A 26009-nucleotide genomic window follows, 5' to 3' on the forward strand; every position below is an offset into this window, starting at 1 on the left:
GAAAATGATGATTTTTTTAATTTTTTTCCTTACAAAGTCTCATATTCCACTAACTTGTGACAAAAAATCTTCCATGAACTCACTATTAGAGTTGAGCGAACACCTGGATGTTCGGGTTCGAGAAGTTCGGCCGAACTTCCCGGAAATGTTTGGGTTCGGGATCCGAACCCGATCCGAACTTCGTCCCGAACCCGAACCCCATTGAAGTCAATGGGAACCCGAACTTTTCGGCACTAAAAAGGCTGTAAAACAGCCCAGGAAAGGGCTAGAGGGATGCAAAAGGCAGCAACATGTAGGTAAATTTCCTGCAAACAAATGTGGATAGGGAAATGAATTTAAATAAAAATTAAATAAATAAAAATTAACCAAAATCAATTGGAGAGAGGTCCCATAGCAGAGAATCTGTCTTCATGTCAGCAGAGAATCAGTCTGCATGTCATAGCAGAGAATCAGGCTTCACGTCACCCACCACTGTAACAGTCCATTTTCATAAATTTAGGCCCAGCACCCAGGCAGAGGAGAGAGGTCCCGTAACAGAGAGTCTGGCTTCATGTCAGCAGAGAATCAGTCTTCATATCATAGCAGAGAATCAGGCTTCACGTCAGCTACCACTGCAACAGTCCATTGTCAGATATTTAGGCCCAGCACCCAGGCAGAGGAGAGAGGTCCCGTAACAGACAATCTGGCTTCATGTCAGCAGAGAATCAGTCTTCATATCATAGCAGAGAATCAGGCTTCACGTCAGCCACCAATGCAACAGTCCATTGTCAGATATTTAGGCCCAGCACCCAGGCAGAGGAGAGAGGTCCCGTAACAGAGAATCTGGCTTCATGTCAGCAGAGAATCAGTCTTCATATCATAGCAGAGAATCAGGTTTCACGTCACCCACCACTGTAACAGTCCATTTTCATAAATTTAGGCCCAGCACCCAGGCAGAGGAGAGAGGTCCCGTAACAGACAATCTGGCTTCATGTCAGCAGAGAATCAGTCTTCATATCATAGCAGAGAATCAGGCTTCACGTCAGCTACCACTGCAACAGTCCATTTTCAGATATTTAGGCCCAGCACCCAGGCAGAGGAGAGAGGTCCCGTAACAGACAATCTGGCTTCATGTCAGCAGAGAATCAGTCTTCATATCATAGCAGAGAATCAGGCTTCACGTCAGCCACCAATGCAACAGTCCATTGTCAGATATTTAGGCCCAGCACCCAGGCAGAGGAGAGAGGTCCCGTAACAGACAATCTGGCTTCATGTCAGCAGAGAATCAGTCTTCATATCATAGCAGAGAATCAGGCTTCACGTCACCCACCACTGCAACAGTCCAGTATCATATATTTAGGCCCAGCACCCAGGCAGAGGAGAGAGGTCCCGTAACAGACAATCTGGCTTCATGTCAGCAGAGAATTAGTCTGCATGTCATAGCAGAGAATCAGGCTTCACGTCAGCCACCACTGCAACAGTCCATTGTCATATATTTAGGCCCAGCACCCAGGCAGAGGAGAGAGGTCCCGTAACAGAGAATCTGGCTTCATGTCAGCAGAGAATTAGTCTGCATGTCATGGCAGAGAATCAGGCTCCACGTCACCCAACATTGGAACAGTCCATTGGCATATATTTAGGCCCCGGCACCCAGACAGAGGAGAGGTTCATTCAACTTTGGGTAGCCTCGCAATATAATGGTAAAATGAAAATAAAAATAGGATTGAATAAGGAAGTGCCCTGGAGTACAATAATAGATGGTTAAGGGGAGGTAGTTAATGTCTAATCTGCACAAGGGATGGACAGGTCCTGTGGGATCCATGCCTGGTTCATTTTTATGAACGTCAGATTGTCCACATTGGCTGTAGACAGGCGGCTGCGTTTGTCTGTAATGACCCCCCCTGCCGTGCTGAATACACGTTCAGACAAAACGCTGGCCGCCGGGAAGGCCAGCACCTCCAAGGCATAAAAGGCTAGCTCTGGCCACGTGGACAATTTAGAGACCCAGAAGTTGAATGGGGCCGAACCATCAGTCAGTACGTGGAGGGGTGTGCACACGTACTGTACCACCATGTTAGTGAAATGTTGCCTCCTGCTAACACGTTGCGTATCAGGTGGTGGTGCAGTTAGCTGTGGCGTGTTGACAAAAGTTTTTCACATCTCTGCCATGCTAACCCTGCCCTCAGAGGAGCTGGCAGTGACACAACTGCCTTGGCGACCTCTTGCTCCTCCTCTGCCTTGGCCTTGGGCTTCCACTTGTTCCCCTGTGACATTTGGGAATGCTCTCAGTAGCGCGTCTACCAACGTGCGCTTGTACTCGCGCATCTTCCTATCACGCTCCAGTGCAGGAAGTAAGGTGGGCACATTGTCTTTGTACCGTGGATCCAGCAGGGTGGCAACCCAGTAGTCCGCACACGTTAAAATGTGGGCAACTCACAGCTGTCCTCTGTGGGAGGCGTATCGTCATCGTCCGGCCTTTCCCCCCAGCCACGCACCAGTGATGGGCCCGAGCTGCGTTTGGTGCCACCCCGCTGTAACCATGCTTCATCCTCATCCTCCTCCACCTCCTCCTCATCCTCGTCCTCCAGTAGTGGGCCCTGGCTGGCCACATTTGTACCTGGCCTCTGCTGTTGCCAAAAACCTCCCTCTGAGTCACTTCAAAGAGACTGGCCTGAAAGTGCTAAAAATGACCCCTCTTCCTCCTCCTCCTCCTGGGCCACCTCCTCTTCCATCATCGCCCTAAGTGTTTTCTCAAGGAGACATAGAAGTGGTATTGTAACGCTGATAACGGCGTCATCGCCACTGGCCATGTTGGTGGAGTACTCGAAACAGCGCAACAGGGCACACAGGTCTCGCATGGAGGCCCAGTCATTGGTGAGCCCATCTACACTGAGAGCTCATGTTGCTGCCCTGTTAGCATGCCTTGGTAAACCAATTTCTCAGGACCCCTTAATCAAGAGGTTCCTTAAAGGTGCTCAGAGGCTTAGGCCCAGCATCCAGAGACCAATCGCTGAGTGGGAGCTGCCAGTGGTCTTAAGGGGGTTGTGCTCTCCCCCCCTTCGAACCTTTGGAACAGGTAGACTTAAAATACCTTTCCCTCAAAGTTACCATTCTCTTGGCTATAACCTCAGCCAAGAGGGTTGGGGAGCCCCAGGCTCTGGGGGCAGCGGAACCATATTTAAGTTTTCTGCAGGACAAGGTCCTGTTAAGATTTCAACCTACCTTCTACCAAAGGTTCCTTCGTTTGGAAATATCAATCAGACGATAACTCTACCTGTGTTTTCTCCTACTTCTAACTCTCCTGAGGAGGAGAGATTACTTACCTTGGATATCCCAAGGGTCCTCAGAATATATTTAAACAGAACTGAAGAGTTCAGTAGATCGGAAAATCTGCTCATTGCGTATTCGGGGAACAACAGAGGGCTCAAGGTTTCCAAACCCACCTTGAGCAGATGGATTAAAGAGGTTTGTGTGAGGTTTCTTGCTACTTCCCCACTTGTGCTGCTGGTTAGGACGAAAGGGAAGCGTCAATTTTGACGTAAATTTGTTTTCCCTTAGTCCTAACAGCAGCACACAAATATCCCTCCCTCTATGCTGTTATGATTACTTGTTAAAAAAGCAACTAGTCCTGTGGAGGATGGTCCATATAAGGGGGGGAAGGGGGGATTAATTAACTAATTAATTATTAAGGATGCAGAATTTTATTCAACAAAAATTCTGCCTGTCCTAACCAGCTTCACAGGGGCAAATACCCCACTTGTGCTGCTGTTAGGACTAAGGGAAAACAAATTTACGTCAAAATTGACGCTTCCCTATTGACTTCTATGAAATGCTAAATCAAATCTGTTTCCAAGAAGTAACGTCTCTTCTCAAGCTTTTTACAAATCGGCTGCAGAAAATACTAGGATTTTACACTGTGTGCACAAGGGGCACTTTTACTAAGGGGCTAGAGCGTATTTTAGTTGAAAAATAGTTGCAAGTCCCATTTTAACTGGCCGTGTGACATGATTTTGCTGTATGGCCAGTTTTACACCATGTTCGCTATTTGGGCAGGAAGGTGGTGGAGCAGGAGCGTGTTGGGTGCCGTACCAGAGCAAAGACTCCAACCCGGCAAATCTTAGGGCAGCGTATATAAAGCCAGTTTTAGTAAATGTGCCCCAAGATTTTTTGAACATTAAAGGGGTTGTCCGGGTTCAGAGCTGAACCAGGACATATCCATGTTTTCCCCCAGGCAGCCCCGTGATGTTGGCATCGGAGCATCTCATGCTCTGATGAGCTTCCGTGCCCTGCGATAGATCGTGCAGGCCACGGGCTCTTTTGTTTACAATCGCACACTGCTGGGCGGAAGCTTCCGCCCGGCAGTGTGTTCGGTGACGTCACCGGCTCTGATGGGCAGGCTTTAGGACTGCCGTAGCCTTTTAATGGCTAGGGCAGCGCTAAAGCCTGCCCATCAGTGGCAGCCCCATTGAGAGCCAGGTACGTCCCTAGATCTTCTAAAAATGCTTTTGCGATCTAGCGCAGGACAAAGGAGACCATCGGAGCATAAACTGCCCTGATGCTCTTGTCAGGGGGGCTGCCTGGGTGAAAATGGAGGTATGTCCGGGTTCAGCTCTGAACACAAGTCGATGGGGAAACTGTTTAGCGAGTTTTAGTTGTGGATTTAGCAGGTGAAAATGCCAATTTTCCGCTGCTGAATCAGTGGTAGATTAGTGGCAAATTTTAGGAGTGTGAACATAACCTAAGACTTACTCCACCTGCACACACATAAGATCCGCTACTTGTGGATTATGGTGTGGATTAGATGCGGTTTTACCGTAGATCTCACCCTTCCATTAAAAATGCAGCTAAAACCGCAAACATAATTGACACGCTGCGGAATTAGCACATCAATTTCTGCACAGAAAAAAATTGCAGTTTACATGAGAATTGTGTAATCTCATACTTTGCTGGTACCGGAATACTCAGGTTTTTTTCTGCACGGGAATCTGTATTCCGCAGAGTGTGTGGCCTTAGTGGTGATGGCTCTTTGTCTTGTTAGATTTGTATTATATTGTGTAATATTCTGTTATTTTGATGCAGCAAAAGATTGTTGGATTTCTTGGCAAAATTTCTAAATCTCAAAAAAATCAGTTCTGATTATTAACTTAATGATTTTCTGCCGGCTCCATTCAGAGGAATGGGACAGAAATGTCTGTAACAAATCTGCCGTGTCTGCAGTCTCCCGAACCCACAGATCTAATGGAAAGTTTTTATAACTTTATTCAGCTTCATGTACATTACATAAAGGTCAGATCCTCACGGCTTTCTTTAGACAGATCCATCTGTTAGTAGATCTGCAGTCCTCCTGATAATAGTCAGAATCAGTCATTAATACACAGCGTCCTGATGGTTGTGTCTTTATCTGGATCCTGAGCAACAAGAGAATAAAACAAGGAGAAATTATGAGAAATCAGTGATTATAAGAGAAGTCCAGACCCCGGTGATTATCTATATTCCCAGTAATGACCAGTGTTGTGCTAGTGTCAGGAGGTCACTTACAAGCTGCTGTTATAATGTTCTCCATCCACCCATCTCCAGCCGTCTCCATCATGGTGAAGTCCTATCCAGTATGTGTCCTCTCTCCGCTGTCTGAGATGTCTCTGTATAAACTCCTGTAATAAATGAGGAACAATCCTAACATGACAGATATAACTAGATGTGATGACACAGCGGACTGCGGCCGGTCTCCTCCTCCTATAATCTCCTTATACATGGACATAGACGCCATACCTGCTGTTCCTGGTTCTTTATGACCAGTAGATCAGCTCCCATCTTCTCACACTGATCTCGGCTCTGGTCCCATGTTCTGTCTGTTACATCTGAGTAGTAATAACAGTCGTCTCCATGTAGAATCCAACCATTAGGACACAGAAGACAACCTGGAAGAGTTTGAAGCTTCTTTATAGATCCAGTAATAGTAGGAGCACCATTTACATTCATAAGACGTGTGTAAGGAATACTGCGCAGCGCTGAGGTTTTACTCCAAGGTAGATTGGTTTGGCAGATGTACCGAGAGACTAAGGGTGGATTTACCCTGGGTGCAGTGAAAGCTAAAGGACCTTTGATGATGTCATCACAGGTCCTTTAAGGGAACTGCACAGTGTAAAATGTAGTTCCCAGGTTAGAACAGTGCATCTGCCAGGACCTGTGATGACATCATCTTCAACATCACAGGTCCTGCAGGATCTAGTAAAGGAACTGCACCAAAAATGGTGTAGTTCCCAGGTTTGAAAGGTACATCTGCCAGGACCTGTGATGACATCATCACAGGTCCTTCAACCCCTAACAGCAAGTATTAGAAGTTCACAATCAGCTCTGCATTGATCCATACAGACTGGAATGGAGTGGTAAGAGGAGGTCCCCCACTTCTCGTCATTTATCCCCCCCCCCCGCCCTGTTTTTACTCATTGCTCATTGATGTATAATATTTCAGTTACAGTCAGTGACAACTACCTCATGTACTTCACACACACACAGTGACCATAATGTATAATTGACCACATATATCTACACACTGCATCTACAGTGTTATACCTTGTATGTCTCACATCAATACACTGCTCTGTATATATACAGTACAGACCAAAAGTTTGGACACACCTTCTCATTCAAAGAGTTTTCTTTATTTTCATGACTATGAAAATTGTAGATTCACACTGAAGGCATCACAACTATGAATTAGCACATGTGGAATTATATACATAACAAAAAAAGTGTGAAACAACTGAAAATATGTCATATTCTAGGTTCTTCAAAGTAGCCACATTTTGCTTTGATTACTGCTTTGCACACTCTTGGCATTCTCTTGATGAGCTTCAAGAGGTAGTCACCTGAAATGGTTTTCACTTCACAGGTGTGCCCTCTCAGGTTTAATAAGTGGGATTTCTTGCCTTATAAATGGGGTTGGGACCATCAGTTGCATTGTGGAGAAGTCAGGTGGATACACAGCTGATAGTCCTACTGAATAGACTGTTAGAATTTGTATTATGGCAAGAAAAAAGCAGCTAAGTAAGGAAAAACGAGTGGCCATCATTACTTTAAGAAATTAAGGTCAGTCAGTCCGAAAAATTGGGAAAAAATTGTCCCCAAGTGCAGTCACAAAAACCATCAAGCACTACAAAGAAACTGGCTCACATGTTGACCACCTCAGGAAAGGAAGACCAAGAGTTCATCCGAGTCACCAGCCTCAGAAATCGCAGGTTAACAGCAGCTCAGATTAGAGACCAGGTCGATGCCACACAGAGGTCTAGCAGCAGACACATCTCTAGAACAACTGTTAATAGGGGACTGTGTGAATCAGGCCTTCATGGTAGAATATCTGCTAGGAAACCACTGCTAAGGACAGGCAACAAGCAGAAGAGACTTGTTTGGGCTAAAGAACACAAGGAATGGACATTAGACCAGTGGAAATCTGTGCTTTGGTCAGATGAGTCCAAATTTGAGATCTTTGGTTCCAACCACCGTGTCTTTGTGCGACGCAGAAAAGGTGAACGGATGGACTCTACATGCCTGGTTCCCACCGTGAAGCATGGAGGATGAGGTGTGATGGTGTGGTGGTGCTTTGCTGGTGACTATGTTGGGGATTTATTCAAAATTGAAGGCATACTGAACCAGCATGGCTACCACAGCATCTTGCAGCGGCATGCTATTCCATCCGGTTTGCGTTTAGTTGGACCATCATTTATTTTTCAGCAGGACAATGACCCCATTCACACTTCCAGGCTGTGTAAGGGCTATTTGACCATGAAGGAGAGTGATGGGGTGCTGCGCCAGATGACCTGGCCTCCACAGTCACCGGACCTGAACCCAATCAAGATGGTTTGGGGTGAGCTGGACCGCAGAGTGAAGGCAAAAGGGCCAACAAGTGCTAAGCATCTCTGGGAACTCCTTCAAGACTGTTGGAAGACCATTTCAGGTGACTACCTCTTGAAGCTCATCAAGAGAATGCCAAGAGTGTGCAAAGCAGTAATCAAAGCAATAGGTGGCTACTTTGAAGAACCTAGAATATGACATATTTTCAGTTGTTTCACACTTTTTTGTTATGTATATAATTCCACATGTGTTAATTCATAGTTTTGATGCCTTCAGTGTGAATCTACAATTTTCATAGTCATGAAAATAAAGAAAACGCTTTGAATGAGAAGGTGTGTCCAAACTTTTGGTCTGTACTGTATATATATATATATATATATATATATACACACACACACACACACTGCATACACAGTATTATAGATGCAGTGTGTACAGATATATAGTATATACATCAGTGTACTGATATGTGAGGTACGAGGTATAATAAATGCAGTGTGTACAGGTATATAGTATATACAGCAGTGTACTAATATGTGAGGTACGAGTACCTCATACCTTACATATCAGTACACTGCTGTATGTACTATACAGGGAGTGCAGAATTATTAGTCAAGTTGTTTTTTTGAGGATTAATTTTATTATTGAACAACAACCATGTTCTCAATGAACCAAAAAAACTCATTAATATCAAAGCTGAATATTTTTGGAAGTAGTTTTTAGTTTGTTTTTAGTTTTAGATATTTTAGGGGGATATCTGTGTGTGCAGGTGACTATTACTGTGCATAATTATTAGGCAACTTAACAAAAAACAAATATATACCCATTTCAATTATTTATTTTTACCAGTGAAACCAATATAACATCTCAACATTCACAAATATACATTTTTGACATTCAAAAACAAAACAAAAACAAATCAGTGACCAATATAGCCACCTTTCTTTGCAAGGACACTCAAAAGCCTGCCATCCATGGATTCTGTCAGTGTTTTGATCTGTTCACCATCACCATTGCGTGCAGCAGCAACCACAGCCTCCCAGACACTGTTCAGAGAGGTGTACTGTTTTCCCTCCTTGTAAATCTCACATTTGATGATGGACCATAGGTTCTCAATGGGGTTCAGATCAGGTGAACAAGGAGGCCATGTCATTAGATTTTCTTCTTTTATACCCTTTCTTGCCAGCCACGCTGTGGAGTACTTGGACGCGTGTGATGGAGCATTGTCCTGCATGAAAATCATGTTTTCTTGAAGGATGCAGACTTTTTCCTGTACCACTGCTTGAAGAAGGTGTCTTCCAGAAACTGGCAGTAGGACTGGGAGTTGAGCTTGACTCCATCCTCAACCCGAAAAGGCCCCACAAGCTCATCTTTGATGATACCAGCCCAAACCAGTACTCCACCTCCACCTTGCTGGCGTCTGAGTCGGACTGGAGCTCTCTGCCCTTTACCAATCCAGCCACAGGCCCATCCATCTGGCCCATCAAGACTCACTCTCATTTCATCAGTCCATAAAACCTTAGAAAAATCAGTCTTGAGATATTTCTTGGCCCAGTCTTGACCTTTCAGCTTGTGTGTCTTGTTCAGTGGTGGTCGTCTTTCAGCCTTTCTTACCTTGGCCATGTCTCTGAGTATTGCACACCTTGTGCTTTTGGGCACTCCAGTGATGTTGCAGCTCTGAAATATGGCCAAACTGGTGGCAAGCAGCATCTTGGCAGCTGCACGCTTGACTTTTCTCAGTTCATGGGCAGTTATTTTGCGCCTTGGTTTTTCCACACGCTTCTTGCGACCCTGTTGACTATTTTGAATGAAACGCTTGATTGTTCGATGATCACGCTTCAGAAGCTTTGCAATTTTAAGAGTGCTGCATCTCTCTGCAAGATATCTCACTATTTTTGACTTTTTCGGAGCCTGTCAAGTCCTTCTTTTGACCCATTTTGCCAAAGGAAAGGAAGTTGCCTAATAATTATGCACACCTGATATAGGGTGTTGATGTCATTAGACCACACCCCTTCTCATTACAGAGATGCACATCACCTAATATGCTTAATTGGTAGTAGGCTTTCGAGCCTATACAGCTTGGAGTAAGACAACATGCATAAAGAGGATGATGTGGTCAAAATACTCATTTGCCTAATAATTCTGCACTCCCTGTATACCTGTACACACCGCATATACAGGTCCTTCTAAAAAAAAATTAGCATATTGTGATAAAGTTCATTATTTTCTGTAATGTACTGATAAACATTAGACTTTCATATATTTTAGATTCATTACACACCAACTGAAGTAGTTCAAGCCTTTTATTGTTTTAATATTGATGATTTTGGCATACAGCTCATGAAAACCCAAAATTCCTATCTCTAAAATTAGCATATCATGAAAAGGTTCTCTAAACGAGCTATTAACCTTATCATCTGAATCAACTAATTAACTCTAAACACCTGCAAAAGATTCCTGAGGCTTTTAAAAACTCCCAGCCTGGTTCATTACTCAAAACCGCAATCATGGGTAAGACTGCCGACCTGACTGCTGTCCAGAAGGCCATCATTGACACCCTCAAGCAAGAGGGTAAGACACAGAAAGAAATTTCTGAATGAATAGGCTGTTCCCAGAGCGCTGTATCAAGGCACCTCAGTGGGAAGTCTGTGGGAAGGAAAAAGTGTGGCAGAAAACGCTGCACAACGAGAAGAGGTGACCGGACCCTGAGGAAGATTGTGGAGAAAGACCGATTCCAGACCTTGGGGGACCTGCGGAAGCAGTGGACGGAGTCTGGAGTAGAAACATCCAGAGCCACCGTGTACAGGCGTGTGCAGGAAATGGGCTACAGGTGCCGCATTCCCCAGGTCAAGCCACTTTTGAACCAGAAACAGCGGCAGAAGCGCCTGACCTGGGCTACAGAGAAGCAGCACTGGACTGTTGCATGTCATTCGGAAATCAAGGTGCCAGAGTCTGGAGGAAGACTGGGGAGAGGGAAATGCCAAAATGCCTGAAGTCCAGTGTCAAGTACCCACAGTCAGTGATGGTCTGGGGTGCCATGTCAGCTGCTGGTGTTGGTCCACTGTGTTTTATCAAGGGCAGGGTCAATGCAGTTAGCTATCAGGAGATTTTGGAGCACTTCATGCTTCCATCTGCTGAAAAGCTTTATGGAGATGAAGATGTCATTTTTCAGCACGACCTGGCACCTGCTCACAGTGCCAAAACCACTGGTAAATGGTTTACTGACCATGGTATTACTGTGCTCAATTGGCCTGCCAACTCTCCTGACCTGAACCCCATAGAGAATCTGTGGGATATTGGGAAGAGAAAGTTGAGAGACGCAAGACCCAACACTCTGGATGAGCTTAAGGCCGCTATCGAAGCATCCTGGGCCTCCATAACACCTTAGCAGTGCCACCGGCTGATTGCCTCCATGCCACGCCGCATTGAAGCCGTCATTTCTGCAAAAGGATTCCCGACCAAGTATTGAGTGCATAACTGAACATAAGTATTTGAAGGTTGACTTTTTTTGTATTAAAAACACTTTTCTTTTATTGGTCGGATGAAATATGCTAATTTTTTTAGATAGGAATTTTGGGTTTTCATGAGCTGTATGCCAAAATCATCCATATTAAAACAATAAAAGGCTTGAACTGCTTCAGTTGGTGTGTAATGAATCTAAAATATATGAAAGTCTAATGTTTATCAGTACATTACAGAAAATAATGAACTTTATCACAATATGCTAATTTTTTGAGAAGGACCTGTATTATACCTCGTACCTCACATATTACACTACTGTATATACTATATAATATATATAGTGGAGGTGAAGTTCTGTATTTACATGCAGCGATCTCCTCCACAGTATGAGGAGGAGGGATCGCTGCTTCTATCGCTCGTCCCCATACAAAATGACTGCTCCTGGGCAGTAGAGAGCTGATTAGAGAGCACCGTCTGCTGCCCGGGAACGATGATTGAGGTGTCCTCGACTCTGATAATTTCACCCAATGAACGAACGTGTCGCTCATTCATCAGGTGATCTGCGGCACGTTCACCGCGCCCAATATATATATATATTTTTTTTATCCTAATTAACCCCTGAAAGGCCTCCATCTGAAAATCAGATGCCGCTATCAGCGATGAACATGGCATCTGAGGGGTTCAATGATGGGGGGGGGGGGTACAATTGCCATTCCCCGTCATTGAGACCATTACTTACAATGGAAGGCGATTTGTGACAAAGTAATTTGTAACTAATTGAATTTCTTTGTGAAATTTGGCGAAGCAGCTGAAAATAAGCTATGGTGGTGCTGTAGGGGAGGACGAACGGCACAAAACTGTAATAGCCCTGCAACGCCTCCACTATGCAGACAGCATGCAGGTAAAGATTGAAGAGGATGCAACTCGCTTCAAGAGTGCCATGGCCCCTTCACAGCTGATCAGCAGGAGTATGGGCAGTAGGACGCCCACCTTTCTGGAGCTGAAAACCCGCTTTAAGCCCTTTGCGACTATACGTGTACGGCGGAAGTCAGAACTTTAAAGAGGAAGCCCGCTCGCGCATGCAGCAGGCGCCATAGCTGTCAGGTTTCTGCTGTTTCAAACAGCAGCGGCCCAGGGCTGATCGCATACAATTAACCCCTCATTGTGGCAGAATTGAGTTTGTTTCCAACTCCATCCCATTTGGAATTTTTTTCCAGCTCCCCTCTACATTGTAAACGATATAAAACTGTGCCATTAGAAAGTACTACTTGTCTGACACAAACAAGACTTATAAGGCCTCTTTCACACTTGCGTTGTCCGGATCCGGCGTGTACTCCACTTGCCGGAATTACACGCCGAATCCGGAAAAACGCAAGTGTACTGAAAGCATTTGAAGACGGATCCGTCTTCAAAATGCTTTCAGTGTTACTATGGCAGCCAGGACGCTATTAAAGTCCTGGTTGTCATAGTAGAAGCGGGGAGCGGTATACTTACAGTCCGCGCGGCTCCCGGGGCGCTCCAGAATGACGTCAGAGCGCCTCATGCGCATGGATGACGTGCCATGCGATCACGTCATCCATGTGCGTGGGGCGCCCTGACGTCACTCTGAAGCGCCCCGGGAGCCGCACGGACGGTAAGTATGCTGCTCCCCCGCTCCCCGCTACACTTTACCATGGCTGCCAGGACTTTAGCGTCCCGGCAGCCATGGTAACCATTCAGAAAAAGCTTAAGGCCGGATCCGGTAATGCCTTTCAATGGGCAATACTTCTGGATCCGGCCTTACGTCAAGTCTTCAGGATTTTTGGCCGGAGCAAAAAGTGCAGCATGCTGCAGTATTTTCTCCGACCAAAAAACGTTCCGTTCCGGAACTGAAGACATCCTGATGCATCCTGAACGGATTTCACTACATTCAGAATGCATTGGGATAATCCTGATCAGGATTCGTCCGGCATAGAGCCCCGACGACGGAACTCTATGCCGGAAGAAAAGAATGCAGGTGTGAAAGAGCCCTTAGGCTATAAGAACGGAAAAATAAAAAAGTTATGGCTCTGGGAAGTGGGAAGTGGAAAAGGAAAAAACTGAAAATCGTCTGATTCTCTAAAGGGTTAATGTGAATATTTGAACTGTCAAAATAATTGATTTACCTGAAGCACTGTCAGCGTTGTACACACAGAGCTCCTGACGTAGTTCTTTATATTCAGTATTACTTTGTTTTGTTGGATGGTGGTTATAAAGGCGCTGACAAACTGAAAGACACAAAAGTCAACCAGACATCAAAGAGTGAAAAATACACCTTCAAATGAAATTATATATCTTTTTTTTTTTTTTTTTTTTGCATTTAGCAGAAGCAGAATACAAGAAACATAACATGTAATACATCGTACTAGTGGAAAGGAGCATCTTGCTTACCTTCCTGCAGCCTGTCTCTTCCTCTCTCTGCCTGCAGGCTATCTGCAAATGTCCTATCAGAGACTCCTCACCCAGTGGTGGGAAATAACTGGATGCAGCTACAGTATTTGTGCATTACATCAGTGGTTAGGTTGTTTGGCACCCAGGGTGGGTCCATTCTCTGCCCCCTCCCCATACTTAAAAAAAAAAAACTGTACCCCCTGTGCTGTTCTTTTCAAATTGAATTCCTGCATTGTATTATTATATCTTCTTTCACTATATTGTTACCAATGTATTGTTCTCTGCTGCCATCTGCTGGCCGGAATTCGTATGCTGCACGCCTTGTTCCTTGTCTATAAAGTTTTTCTCTGCTGGGCGTGGTTTTAGCAGCCTTGGTCCTTGTCACTTCCTGTAGCCATTTTCAGTGCTGCACTCCTTGTGACTGGAGACACACATCTTGGCTTGTGAAGGCATCAGTTTTTGACCAGCAGTTGCCTCAGCAGTTGCCTCAGCAGTTAGCCTCAGCAGTTAGCCTCAGGAAAGACTTCCACATCACAGCATCTACTGCATTCCTGTACTGCATCACTGTATGTCACTGCTCTGGATCAAATAAACCCACGTTTGATTGCATCCTCATGTCTACATCTGGGTCCATCTAACCTGAGCATCTGCCGGTCCGGTCTGCTCCACTGCTTGGATACGAAGGTAGGACAGTCACAAGGTCATTATCAGTTACACCTTCATTCGCCTTCATGTGGGGACAGAACAACCCCCTCACAGTAGTATTGCCCTCATTGTACAACCTTCACAGCAGCTTTGTACAGATGTGTGCCCCCTAATAGTAGTTATGACCACATTGTGCCCCTTTCACAGTTGTAATGCCCTATTTGTGCCCCCTTCATAGTAATAATCCCCATTGTGCCTCCTTCACAGTAACAATGCCTGTTACGAACTATGGATCCGATCACTCCGGATCCCACAGCTGTGACGTAGTGGTCTGTGACGGAGTCTGCGCACACACAGAGACCTCACGTGACCGGGGTATTACCACTCGGCTAACACCCCCCACTATACTTCGGTAACTGCCACCACGTGGGTTCCCGGTCCACGAGCCGACTATCCGGGTCATTCACTATCACACAGATCAGTGGATGAACCGGATATCACTTACTGACCAACCGCAGTCAATCACCCCCAGCTACAATTCCTAAATGCAATTTAACTAACTACCTGGTAACGTCTCCTCAAAGGCAAGGTACGTTGTTCGGCAGCTTAGAATATGGAAGACTTGGCCACTTAGATTTTATAATCTTTAATAAGCGGCAAAAAGCAGTGCATACAAGTCTAATGAAAATGACTATAAATCTACAGAATAATAATAACAATATAAATAATCACAACAGTTCAAATGAAAGGGAAAAAGATGAAAGAATACTTAGTTTCTCTGGAGGGTTTCAGATGGTCGCTCATATGTCCTTTTTGAATCCTTGCAAACCCCTTTTCAGTATGTATCAGGGGAGACCCTCAAAGTTCTTCTGATACAGGGATATGCCGTCAATGTCCAATTAAGTGTCTGGTGATGTTCCATGGGTCTCTCTCCTCTGTCCTTATGCATGGGTTTTTATGAACTCTCCCATGGGCAGGAGACTTACTCCTGTCAGCCAATGGCAGCAGAGTGACTGTGAAGCCTAGGGCCTCCAAGTGTTTTATGACCCCATCAAAGTTCAGTCCCTACAATGAGGATTATACTTAAGCCCGTATCTCCCTGATACATCGGCATATTTTTATACAGAATACATATTTGCGATCCTTATTTATTTACCTACAGAATGAGACCACACACGGTAATGCTGGGACCTGTAGTTCTTCTACCACCCATAGGTCAGCTAAGGAATCACATCCTCTAGTCATATTTGATACCCAATTAACCACAATACTCTGTAGAGCCTGGATCTGGTGTCAGAAAGGGCATAAGTTGATTCCTAAATGAAATATGAAAGTGGACTGGTTTTATGCCCAGAGCTAATTAAGGGCTATTCGCTCTCCTCAAACCAGACCTGGAAATTAATGACGTCATCGCTCCAGCCAGGCTTGACAGCGAGCTGATCTTATCTTATAGGATGAGCTGGGCCTGGTATAGCCTTTATGACCTTTTATTGCTGGCCTTACAGAGTAGTGGTAATAAAAGTGTCCATCTATATCATAGGCGACCCAGGCTTCAGAAAGATGAGAGTTCACAGCTTTTTACATAGGCCAGAAGCATATAAGATGGCTACCCAGAGGAATTATGTATGTATGCCGGCACACCTCCCTCTTTTAAAAGGTTGCCTGGGGAAATGGCCACAAGCCTATTCCCCAGCAACCCAGCCGTCTCCGGACGATTCTCCCTGCCGCGAAAACCCGTCGGCATTTCCACGTAAACTACCTTTTCTGTGCTGCACGGTGAAGTTGTACTGCTGCAAAATCAGGCTCCATCGCAGCAGTTTCGCATTGTCTCCTGCGAGACGTGCCAACCAGCTGAGGGGATTGTGATCAGTGATCACTGTGAAATTGCGTCCATACAAGTAGTGTTGTAGCTTTTGCAGGGACCACACAATAGCTAAACACTCCTTCTCTATTGTGGAGTAGCTGGTCTCCCTGGCCAGTAACTTACGGCTCAGGTATAGTACAGGATGCTCCTCCCCGGCCTGGTTCACCTGACTCAGGACTGCACCCAGACCAAAGGCGGAAGCATCCGTGTGGACCACAAACTTCCGAGTGAAATCTGGGGCCTGAAGCACAGGAGCACTGGCTAGTGCATCCTTCAGGGCCTGGAAGCCTTGCTCACATTCCGGCGTCCATGACACCATCCTGGGCAGCTTCTTCTTGGTCAAGTCTGTCAGAGGCTTGGCCAGGGCGCTATAGTTCGGGATGAACTTCCTATAGTACCCGGCCGTTCCCAAGAAAGACATGACCTGCTTCTTGGTGAGAGGTGTTGGCCATCTCGTAATGGCTTTCACCTTCTCTATTTCAGGCCTCAGTGTGCCTCCTCCTACTCTGTGGCCTAAGTAAGTGACCTCATTCATGCCCAGCTGGCACTTGCTAGGCTTAACAGTTAGTCCAGCCGCAGCAAGTTTGTCCAGTACTTGCGACAGGTGCACCAGATGCTCCTTCCACGTGGGGCTATACACGGCAATGTCGTCTAAATAGGCGACAGCACATTCTTCTAGTCCTTCCAGCAAGTCATTCACAAGCCTTTGAAAGGTGGCTGGCGCATTCTTCATCCCAAATGGCATTATAGTAAATTCGTATAAGCCGAAAGGGGTGATGAAGGCCGACTTCTCCTGAGCCTCCGAGGTCAGGGGAATCTGCCAATACCCCCTGCTCAGGTCCATGATTGTCAGGTAGCTGGCTCCTGCCAACTTATCTAACAGTTCATCAATCCTGGGCATGGGGTAAGCATCCGAGGTTGTGATGGCATTCAGTTTGTTTTGCCGCATTGGCAGCAGGACATAGACCTTCTGCCCCTCCTGGTAGATTCTCTCTCGGGCAGTGCGGTTATACCACTGCTTCTGTTTGCTTTGGGCCTGTACCATATTCTCCTGTACCAGACCTACCAGCGACTCCATTTTGTCTCGGAACCTGAGAACATAGTCTACTACAGAGACTTCAGTTCCGGCAACCTTGCCTTCCCAAGACTCTCTGATTAGGTCTAGGGGACCTCTTACTCGTCGACCATACAGGAGTTCAAAGGGCGAAAACCCGGTTGACTCCTGGGGAACCTCTCTGTAGGCAAATAGCAGGTGAGGTAGATATCGTTCCCAGTCCTTCCCTTGCGCCTCCACAAACGTCTTCAGCATCTGCTTCAACGTCCGGTTGAAGCGCTCACAGAGGCCGTTTGTTTGTGGGTGGTAAAGGCTGGCTACGATATGGTTCACCTGTATTTTCCTACAGAGCCCCTGCATTAGTTCAGACATGAACTGAGGTCCTTGGTCGCTGAGAAGCTCAGCTGGGAACCCCACTCTCGTGAAGATCCCCAGCAGGGCGTCTGCAACCTTGTCCGCCCTAATGGAGGATAACGCCACTGCTTCCGGGTAGCGCGTCGCGTAATCCACCAGGGTTAATATGAACCGTTTACCCGAACTGCTGGGGATGGCCAGTGGACCAATGATGTCCACGGCCACCCTCCTGAAGGGTTCATCAATTATTGGTAAGGGATTCAATGGAGCTCGGTGACGGTCTCCTGCTTTGCCAACTCGCTGACAGATGTCGCAGGACCTGCAGTACTTGGCGACATCTGCCCCGAGGCCAGGCCAGAAAAAATTCTGCATCACCCGGGACTTTGTTTTGGTTATTCCCAGGTGACCAGCTAAGGGGATCTCATGAGCCACTTGCAGTAATTGTTCCCTGAACTGCACAGGTACAATGAGCTGCCTCTTGAGTGGCCCCACCCTACTGTCACTGTGGGAGATGTCCTCCTTATACAGTTTCCCATTGTCCCAACACACTCGGTATTTGCCTCCCTCAGTGGGAGGGCTGGCAGCTAACCCTCTTAGCTGCTCCAAGGTAGGGTCATCTCGCAGGGCCTGCTCAAAGGCGGCACTACAAGTCCCAGCCAGCTGTCCTGTGGCGAACAGGGACAGTGGCTGAGGCTCTGACGCGGTTAAGTCCACGGGGTCCGAACCGGTGGAAGGGGACACTTCCACTTGCTCTTCCCCAATGGAGCGTTCCGCTGCGGCTTTTGCAGCCCTGCGAGTGACGGGCAACACAGGCACAATAATGTCATCACATTTAACATTTGCACAACTTGAATCAGTTAAACACATGTTTGCTACCTGTGTACATACACCCGCCATCCCCTCTACATCTCCTGTCATAGGAGAACTGCTCCCACACACCCCACCTCCCACCTCCCGCGGTCCATCCCCAAGGTGATCTGATGTTACGCAAACATCCTTGCACAGTACCTCGGATGTCCAGGGACCTCCATAGGGACGGGTGAGTCCTGTGTGCTTCCAGGGGGCACGTAGCACGAGACCAATCGTCCTAGGTCGGTGCCTAATAAAACATTTGTGGGGATCTCCGCAGAGACTCCCACCTCCCTTACTCCACTCCCAGCCCCCCAATCAAGGAAAACACGAGCTAGGGGAACATTAGGGCTCACCCCCCCAACTCCCGTGATGGTGAGGCTTTTGCCGGGAATAAGGTCTGCGTCATCCACTAGTTCAGGCCGAACTAGTGTGACTTTGGCTCCTGTATCGCGGAAGCCTGTGGTGCACCGGTTGCCCACAGTAACCGACTGTAGGTTGTCTGCGGTGTGTCTTGCAGCTCCATTCACTAACAGCACAGATGATGGGTTGCAGGCAAGCTTGCCAGGGGGTGCTGTCTTCTTCTCCGGGCACGAGTGGCTGAGGTGTCCTGGCTTGCCGCACGCATAGCACTTGCGTGCGTCTGTCGGTGCTGGCTTGACTCCTTCCGGTCTTTGTGCAGGCCTATGAAAGGGTCGCTGGACAGGAACCGACAAAGCTGGCCGGGAGGAAGAAGCAGATGAAGAGGTTCCTCCCAGACGGGACAGAGTGTCTTTGAATGCCCGAGTGCTGGGCATGGCGACGTATTCATCGGCTAGCTCGGCCGCCTCTCGCGCACTCTTCGGCTTGTGCTCACATACATATTTTTGCACATCTGTGGGGCAATTGGAGACAAACTGTTCTCGGACCATCAGATCCGCCAGGGACTGCTTGGTGTCCTCTGTGAGGGGATCAGACCACTGTTGGAAGGTGGTCTGCAACTTGCCCAGATGGTCCATAAAAGTATCTCCGGGCCCTCTCCGCAGGGACCGACACCGTAAACGGTAAGTCTCTGGAGTCAGCTGGTACTTGACCGGAATAGCCTTTTTGATGACCGCGTAACTGGTACACTCTGCTAATGGTAGTCCGACCAGGGCCTCCATAGCTTTGCCCTTCAGTGCGGACATTAGATGTCCCGCCCACTGTGGCTCTGGTACCTGGTACTGCTGGCATGAGGTTTCAAAAGCATGCAGGAAAAGATCAATGTCACAGTTCTCAGACTCCATCACAGGCAGTTTTGGCTTGACCATCAGGGATGGGCCTGTGGATGTGGCATGCCGGTCAGACCCCTGAAGCTGTACTCGGGCCAGGTCCAGTTCATGCCTGCGGACAGCTTCCCGTTCTCGTTCTGCAGCCTCGCGCTCAGCCTTGCGCTCTGCAGCCTCGAGCTCAGCCTTACGCTCTGCACGACGTGCCTCCAGCAGCCGAAAATATAAGTCCGGGTTACTGAGCATTAGTTGGTCCAGACCATTTTGGGATGGCATAGAGACAGAGTTATGTCCAGCTAGAGGACTGCAAGCCCCAGCAGGCTGTCCTCCTCCCAGTTCATCATCCTCATTCTGGAAGGGGTCACCTGCCTCAGGGGCCCCAGAGTCTCCTCCATTCTCTGAATCCTGCAGGGATGACTCTTGACTCCTCCGTGCACATAACTCCTGGATAAGGACAGTCTTATTTTTCCCATATACTTGGATGCCTTTGTGCTCACACAGAGCTGTGATATCAGCCACGCTCAGGGCGTCATAATTCACGGATTCGGACATTATTGCCAAATAAAAGATAGGACAGAAAACAAGAGAGAGGGGAGGGTACTGTCGTGAATTATTATTCTATCAAAACTAATGCACTGTGCTTCGTCTTCCAGAATTTTTCAATCCTTTAGTACAGAGTTATGGACATAACTTCATGCACTAATATTCTAAGCATACAGAATCCCGTAAGCTGCCACCAGAAAAATGTCACGAACTATAGATCGGATCGCTCCGGATTCCACAGCTGTGACGTAGTGGTCTGTGACGGAGTCTGCGCACACACAGAGACCTCACGTGACCGGGGTATTACCACTCGGCTAACACCCCCCACTATACTTCGGTAACTGCCACCACGTGGGTTCCCGGTCCACGAGCCGACTATCCGGGTCATTCACTATCACACAGATCAGTGGATGAACCGGATATCACTTACTGACCAACCGCAGTCAATCACCCCCAGCTACAATTCCTAAATGCAATTTAACTAACTACCTGGTAACGTCTCCTCAAAGGCAAGGTACGTTGTTCGGCAGCTTAGAATATGGAAGACTTGGCCACTTAGATTTTATAATCTTTAATAAGCGGCAAAAAGCAGTGCATACAAGTCTACCACAATACTCTGTAGAGCCTGGATCTGGTGTCAGAAAGGGCATAAGTTGATTCCTAAATGAAATATGAAAGTGGACTGGTTTTATGCCCAGAGCTAATTAAGGGCTATTAGCTCTCCTCAAACCAGACCTGGAAATTAATGACGTCACGCTCCAGCCAGGCTTGACAGCGAGCTGATCTTATCTTATAGGATGAGCTGGGCCTGGTATAGCCTTTATGACCTTTTATTGCTGGCCTTACAGAGTAGTGGTAATAAAAGTGTCCATCTATATCATAGGCGACCCAGGCTTCAGAAAGATGAGAGTTCACAGCTTTTTACATAGGCCAGAAGCATATAAGATGGCTACCCAGAGGAATTATGTATGTATGCCGGCACAATGCCCATTCCCCCCTTAATAGTAGTAATGCCCAGTGTGCCCCTTCACAATAAAAATGCCCTCTGTGCCCCCTTAATAGTAGTAATGCCCATTGTGCCCCCTCTATAGTAGAAATGCCCATTGTGCCCTTTTCACATTACCAAAGCCCATTGTGCCCCCTCCATAGTAGAAATGCCCATTGTGCCCCCCATAGTACAAATGCCCATTGTGCCCCCTTCACATTAGCAATGCCCACTGTGCCTCCTCCAGAGTAGAAATGCCCATTGTGCCCCCTCTGTAAAAAAAAAAAACACAAAAAAACACACAGTAACCCCCCACCTTTGTGTCCTCTTCATAGTAATAATCCCCATTGTGCCTCCCTAATAGTAACAATGCCATTTCCCCCCCTTAAAGGGGTTGTCCGGGTTCAGAGCTGAACCCGGACATACCCTTATTTTCTTACCTCGGCAGACCACCTGATGTTGGCATCGGAGCATCTCATGCTCTGATGCGCTCCCTTGCCCTGCGCTAAATCGCGCAGGGCACAGGCTTTTTTGTTTTAAATAACACACTGCCGGGCAGTGTGTTCGGTGACATCACCGGCTCTGATGGGCGGGCTTTAGTGCTGCCCTAGCCAGAAAAACTAAATCCCGCCCATCAGTGTCAGTGACGTCACCTAGGTTCCTGGCAGCCCCATGGAGAGCCCTGGTACATCACCGGATCTCCAAAAAATGCCTTTGTTCTGCGCGATTTAGCGTAGGGCAAAGGAAAGCATCGGAGCATGAACTGCTCCAATGCTCATGTCAGGCGGGCTGCAAGGGTGAAAATGGAGGTATGTCCGGGTTCAGCTCTGAACCCGGACAACCCCTTTAAAAGTAGTAATGCCCATTGTGCCCCTTCACAGTAATAATGCTCATTGTACCCATTCACAGTAATAATGCCCTCTGTGCCCCTTCATATTAGTAATGCCAATTGTGCCCCTCCAGAGTAGAATTGCCCATTGTGCACACTCCAGAATAGAAATGTCCCTAGTTCCTCCTTCACATTATCAATGCCCATTGTGCCTCCTCCAGAGTAGAAATGCCCATTGTTCCGCCTCCAGAGTAGAAATGCCCATTGTGCCCACTCTGTGTTAAAAAAAAAAAAAACACAAAAAAAACACTAACTCCTCACCTTGTCCCGTTCCTTAAGCTCACAGTACTCTCTCCCCTGCAGACACAGATTGCTCTGCAGCACTGTGTGGGTGGAGCTTATGTAGATTCCCGGGCTGCAAGCTCCTCCCACACAGGCTGGGAGCGCAATCTGTGCTTGCCGGCTGAATGGTGTAACAGGGAGAAGTCTTCCTGCTTCACCATTCAGAGCGCCGCCAGCCTGAAGGAGGGGAGGAGCTTGGAGAGCGGTGAGTGACAGGACTGCAGCTCCCAGTGCTCCAGCAATGAGCGCTTCCATCTCTTATGATGGAAGCACTGATTGCTTCTGGACTCTACCATCCTTCTGAGAGCGGCACCCGGGGAGAATTGTCCCCCAGGCCCCCCCCTTAACACACCACTGCAGTACATGTAGTACAGGTAAAGCGCAGTACAGCACAGGTAGTGACGGCAGAGAGCAGTAGAGTACAAATAATACAGGTAAAGAGCAGTACAGTACATGTAGTATAGGTAGAGAGCAGTACAGTACATGTAGTACAGGTAGTAAGCAGTACAGTACATGTAGTACAGGTAAAGAGCAGTACAGTACATGTAGTACAAGTAGAAAGCAGTACAGTACATGTAGTACTAGTAGAAAGCAGTAAGGTACATGTAGTACAGGTAGAGAGCAGTTCAACACATGTAGTACAGGTAGAGAGCAGTACAGCACATGTAGTACAGGTAGAGAGCAGTACAGTACATGTAGTAGAGGTAGAGAGCAGTACAGCACATGTAGTACAGGTAGAGAGCAGTACAGTACATGTGTTACAGGTAAAGAGCAGTATAGCACATGTAGTAAAGGTAAAAGCAGTAAAGCACAGGTAAAGAGCAGTACAGTACATGTAGTACAGGTAGAGAGCAGTACAGTACATGTGTTACAGGTAAAGAGCAGTATAGCACATGTAGTAAAGGTAAAAGCAGTAAAGCACAGGTAAAGAGCAGTACAGTACATGTGTTACAGGTAAAGAGCAGTATAGCACATGTAGTAAAGGTAAAAGCAGTAAAGCACAGGTAAAGAGCAGTACAGGTAGAGAGCAGTACAGTACATGTGTTACAGGTAAAGAGCAGTACAATACATGTAGCACAGGTAGAGAGCAGTACAGTACATGTAGTAGAGGTAGAGAGCAGTACAGCACATGTAGTACAGGTAGAGAGCAGTACAGTACATGTGTTACAGGTAAAGAGCAGTATAGCACATGTAGTAAAGGTAAAAGCAGTAAAGCACGGGTAAAGAGCAGTACAGTACAGGTAGAGAGAAGTACAGTATATGTATTACAGGTAGAGAGCAGTACAGTAAATGTAGTACAGTTAGAGAGCAGTACAGTACATATGCAGTAAGCTGGATTGGGGTATGCACTCTGACACCAATAATATGCAATGACTGGGTCAGGTGAAAATGATAGTTAATAGTTTTGTTTGTGATGCCAATTGCAGCGTGCACAGGGTACAGTTACAGGGCCCTTTAAGGTGTTGCAACTCACGTACCAGGTTAGGAATGCCAGAGTGGTGTAATGTCTCTGGATGGTAGTAATTGTAACGGATCACCTGGCACCCTGACTGAGTACCTCCGTTGATGGATGCTCCTAGCGTTTCCTATGGTTTCCAAGCACCATCACCGAACTGAAGAAGCATATAAATCCTCTCAAGCATATGAATATTGTAGACAGTTGAATAGGAAACCATACGAATAGGTTTACGCTCCTAGCAGTCAAACTGGAACAGCGTACCATAAATCCTCCCCCAAGAATGAGATGACACTTCACTTTGAGGGTTAAAACAGGAACTCCCTTTATTTAGACATAGCACACCTACTTTAACTCCCCCCCCCCCCAACAGCCTAATTTACATACAATAGGGCACATGGAGGACTATGGTACAAGGAAGGGTGGGGCCAGACAATAGCAAGGGCTGATGGGAGATTGAGCAGCTGGTTTAAACTGGTCTCCCAGTGTCCCTGAGACACCTTGCTGAGGAAACAATGGGACAGGAAAAAGGGGGAGGAGAAGAGGCACAGAACAGCAATGCCTTTAACATAGTAAACATTACAGTAAGAGCAAGATATATACAGTTTACAATTATCACGACCGGCGTACCGATCACATACGTGACACAAAGGGAGGGAAAAGGGAAGGCTCTGTCCAAGGGAGAGGGAAAGGTAGTGACCCCTATCTCACCTTGAGGCTGGCACTTGACTGCCCTGACGTCCCTAGACGGGTTCCTCACCCGTACGCCGATCGCGTGCCTAAAATCCTGGCTTTCCCTAAGATGAGCCCTAGATAGTGAATAGGGCGGTGGGAACACTAGTCCGCACCACTAACTCTAAAGGAAAACACCAAGGGGAGGACAGACAAAACAGACAACATATAATCCCAGGTGGGCGACAACAGAAGACAACAACCGGAGGGTAACACTCTGGAACAACAACCAGGATTCACAGCTCCAGTGGGTCAGTATAGAAGTCCAGGCAGGAAGCTCTATATCTGGCAACCGGAGAAGTGAGAGAGGAGAATATAAGGAGATTGGGAGTGACAGACAAGAAACAGCTGAGGAGGAGAAGCTACGGATCCCTGAGTGAGACAAAAAGGATTGCAAGGCAAACACAGAAAACTATCATTATGAAACGGCGTGATCTTCAGACATAGAGCGCGCAGCCACCCGCTGCGACTTCCTGACCCCGGGTATAACGGAGTCAGACGTGGCTCTTGACACCCTCGTGACAACAATACATTGCAATACAATTTAACCGAACCCATAATAACATATAAGAAATACAGCGGCTCACCCCCTTCCTATATGAATAAGGTGCACACCCCCTGGTCCCACCCTCAGGACAAAGTGAAAAAATTGCGTCTCAATAACAGGTGTGGGGGGGCACACTTCAAGAGGAAACACTAAGTGGGATAGTGATGATACACTTTATTATATAAAACTATTTAAGAACATACCCCTAAAACATACATAAAATATGGTGCATCAGATGATAGGTGCACACTCAGTTCCAATACAACCGCCGAGTGGCTGTAAATTGAAATTTCTGTTGTTATTCACAATCAGCGATGGTGTCCACAATAATATCCAGCAAATGTCCAGCAACTATTGTCAGTTGAAATAAATTATGTCCCACAAGTGTATAGAACAGATGTATACGTTTACGTCCACTAGCCCACCAAGCTGTAAATGGGCCTGTTCAGTCCAGTACGCTTCTGGTATACTGCCCGTGGTTGTGAGCTCAATACTGCTTTCATATAATAATATTTATGCTCCAAAACGAGCCCGGTCTTACCCGTCTCCACTGCTGTAGCGTTGGTCCAGGAGGCCGCACACCCGCAGCGTCCCACGTGGTGTGCTTCTGCCTGTACGCGGCGTCCCACGTGACCTGGTAACCAAGGGGACCGGATGCAAGCTCGTATGACGTCAGTCTTGTGTGCCCACAGTGCTGCTTTATCTGCGTCTCTTTCTTTCCTTGCCGGCTTTGTTCCTTTTCTTTAATATTAGGTGGATCAACGCTCACTCTAAACAACCGCCAGACGCGTTTCGGTGTCTCAAGCCCCTTCCTCAGTGGCCTACTGAGTGAACGGATCCTCACTCTTTATATGTGGTCAA

At 47.0% G+C, this 26009-nt stretch overlaps 1 protein-coding gene across 3 annotated transcripts in view; it reads right to left on the minus strand.

Annotated features, from left to right (window-relative positions):
- Window positions 1–5222: 5222 nt before the first annotated feature.
- LOC122941049 (killer cell lectin-like receptor subfamily B member 1C) overlaps window positions 5223–26009 on the minus strand; it is a 32274-nt gene continuing 11487 nt past the window's right edge. For all 3 annotated transcript variants that reach the window (XM_044298038.1, XM_044298036.1, XM_044298037.1), the window contains 4 exons: window positions 13437–13538; window positions 5749–5897; window positions 5518–5630; window positions 5223–5387 (listed from right to left, as the gene is read on the minus strand). In XM_044298038.1, coding sequence (XP_044153973.1) covers window positions 5267–5387; window positions 5518–5630; window positions 5749–5897; window positions 13437–13538 — 485 coding nt within the window. In that variant the 3' untranslated portion in view covers window positions 5223–5266. The remainder of the gene's footprint in view (window positions 5388–5517; window positions 5631–5748; window positions 5898–13436; window positions 13539–26009) is intronic.

This window comes from Bufo gargarizans, chromosome 6, assembly GCF_014858855.1.
Source record: "Bufo gargarizans isolate SCDJY-AF-19 chromosome 6, ASM1485885v1, whole genome shotgun sequence".
Lineage (NCBI taxonomy): Eukaryota > Metazoa > Chordata > Amphibia > Anura > Bufonidae > Bufo > Bufo gargarizans.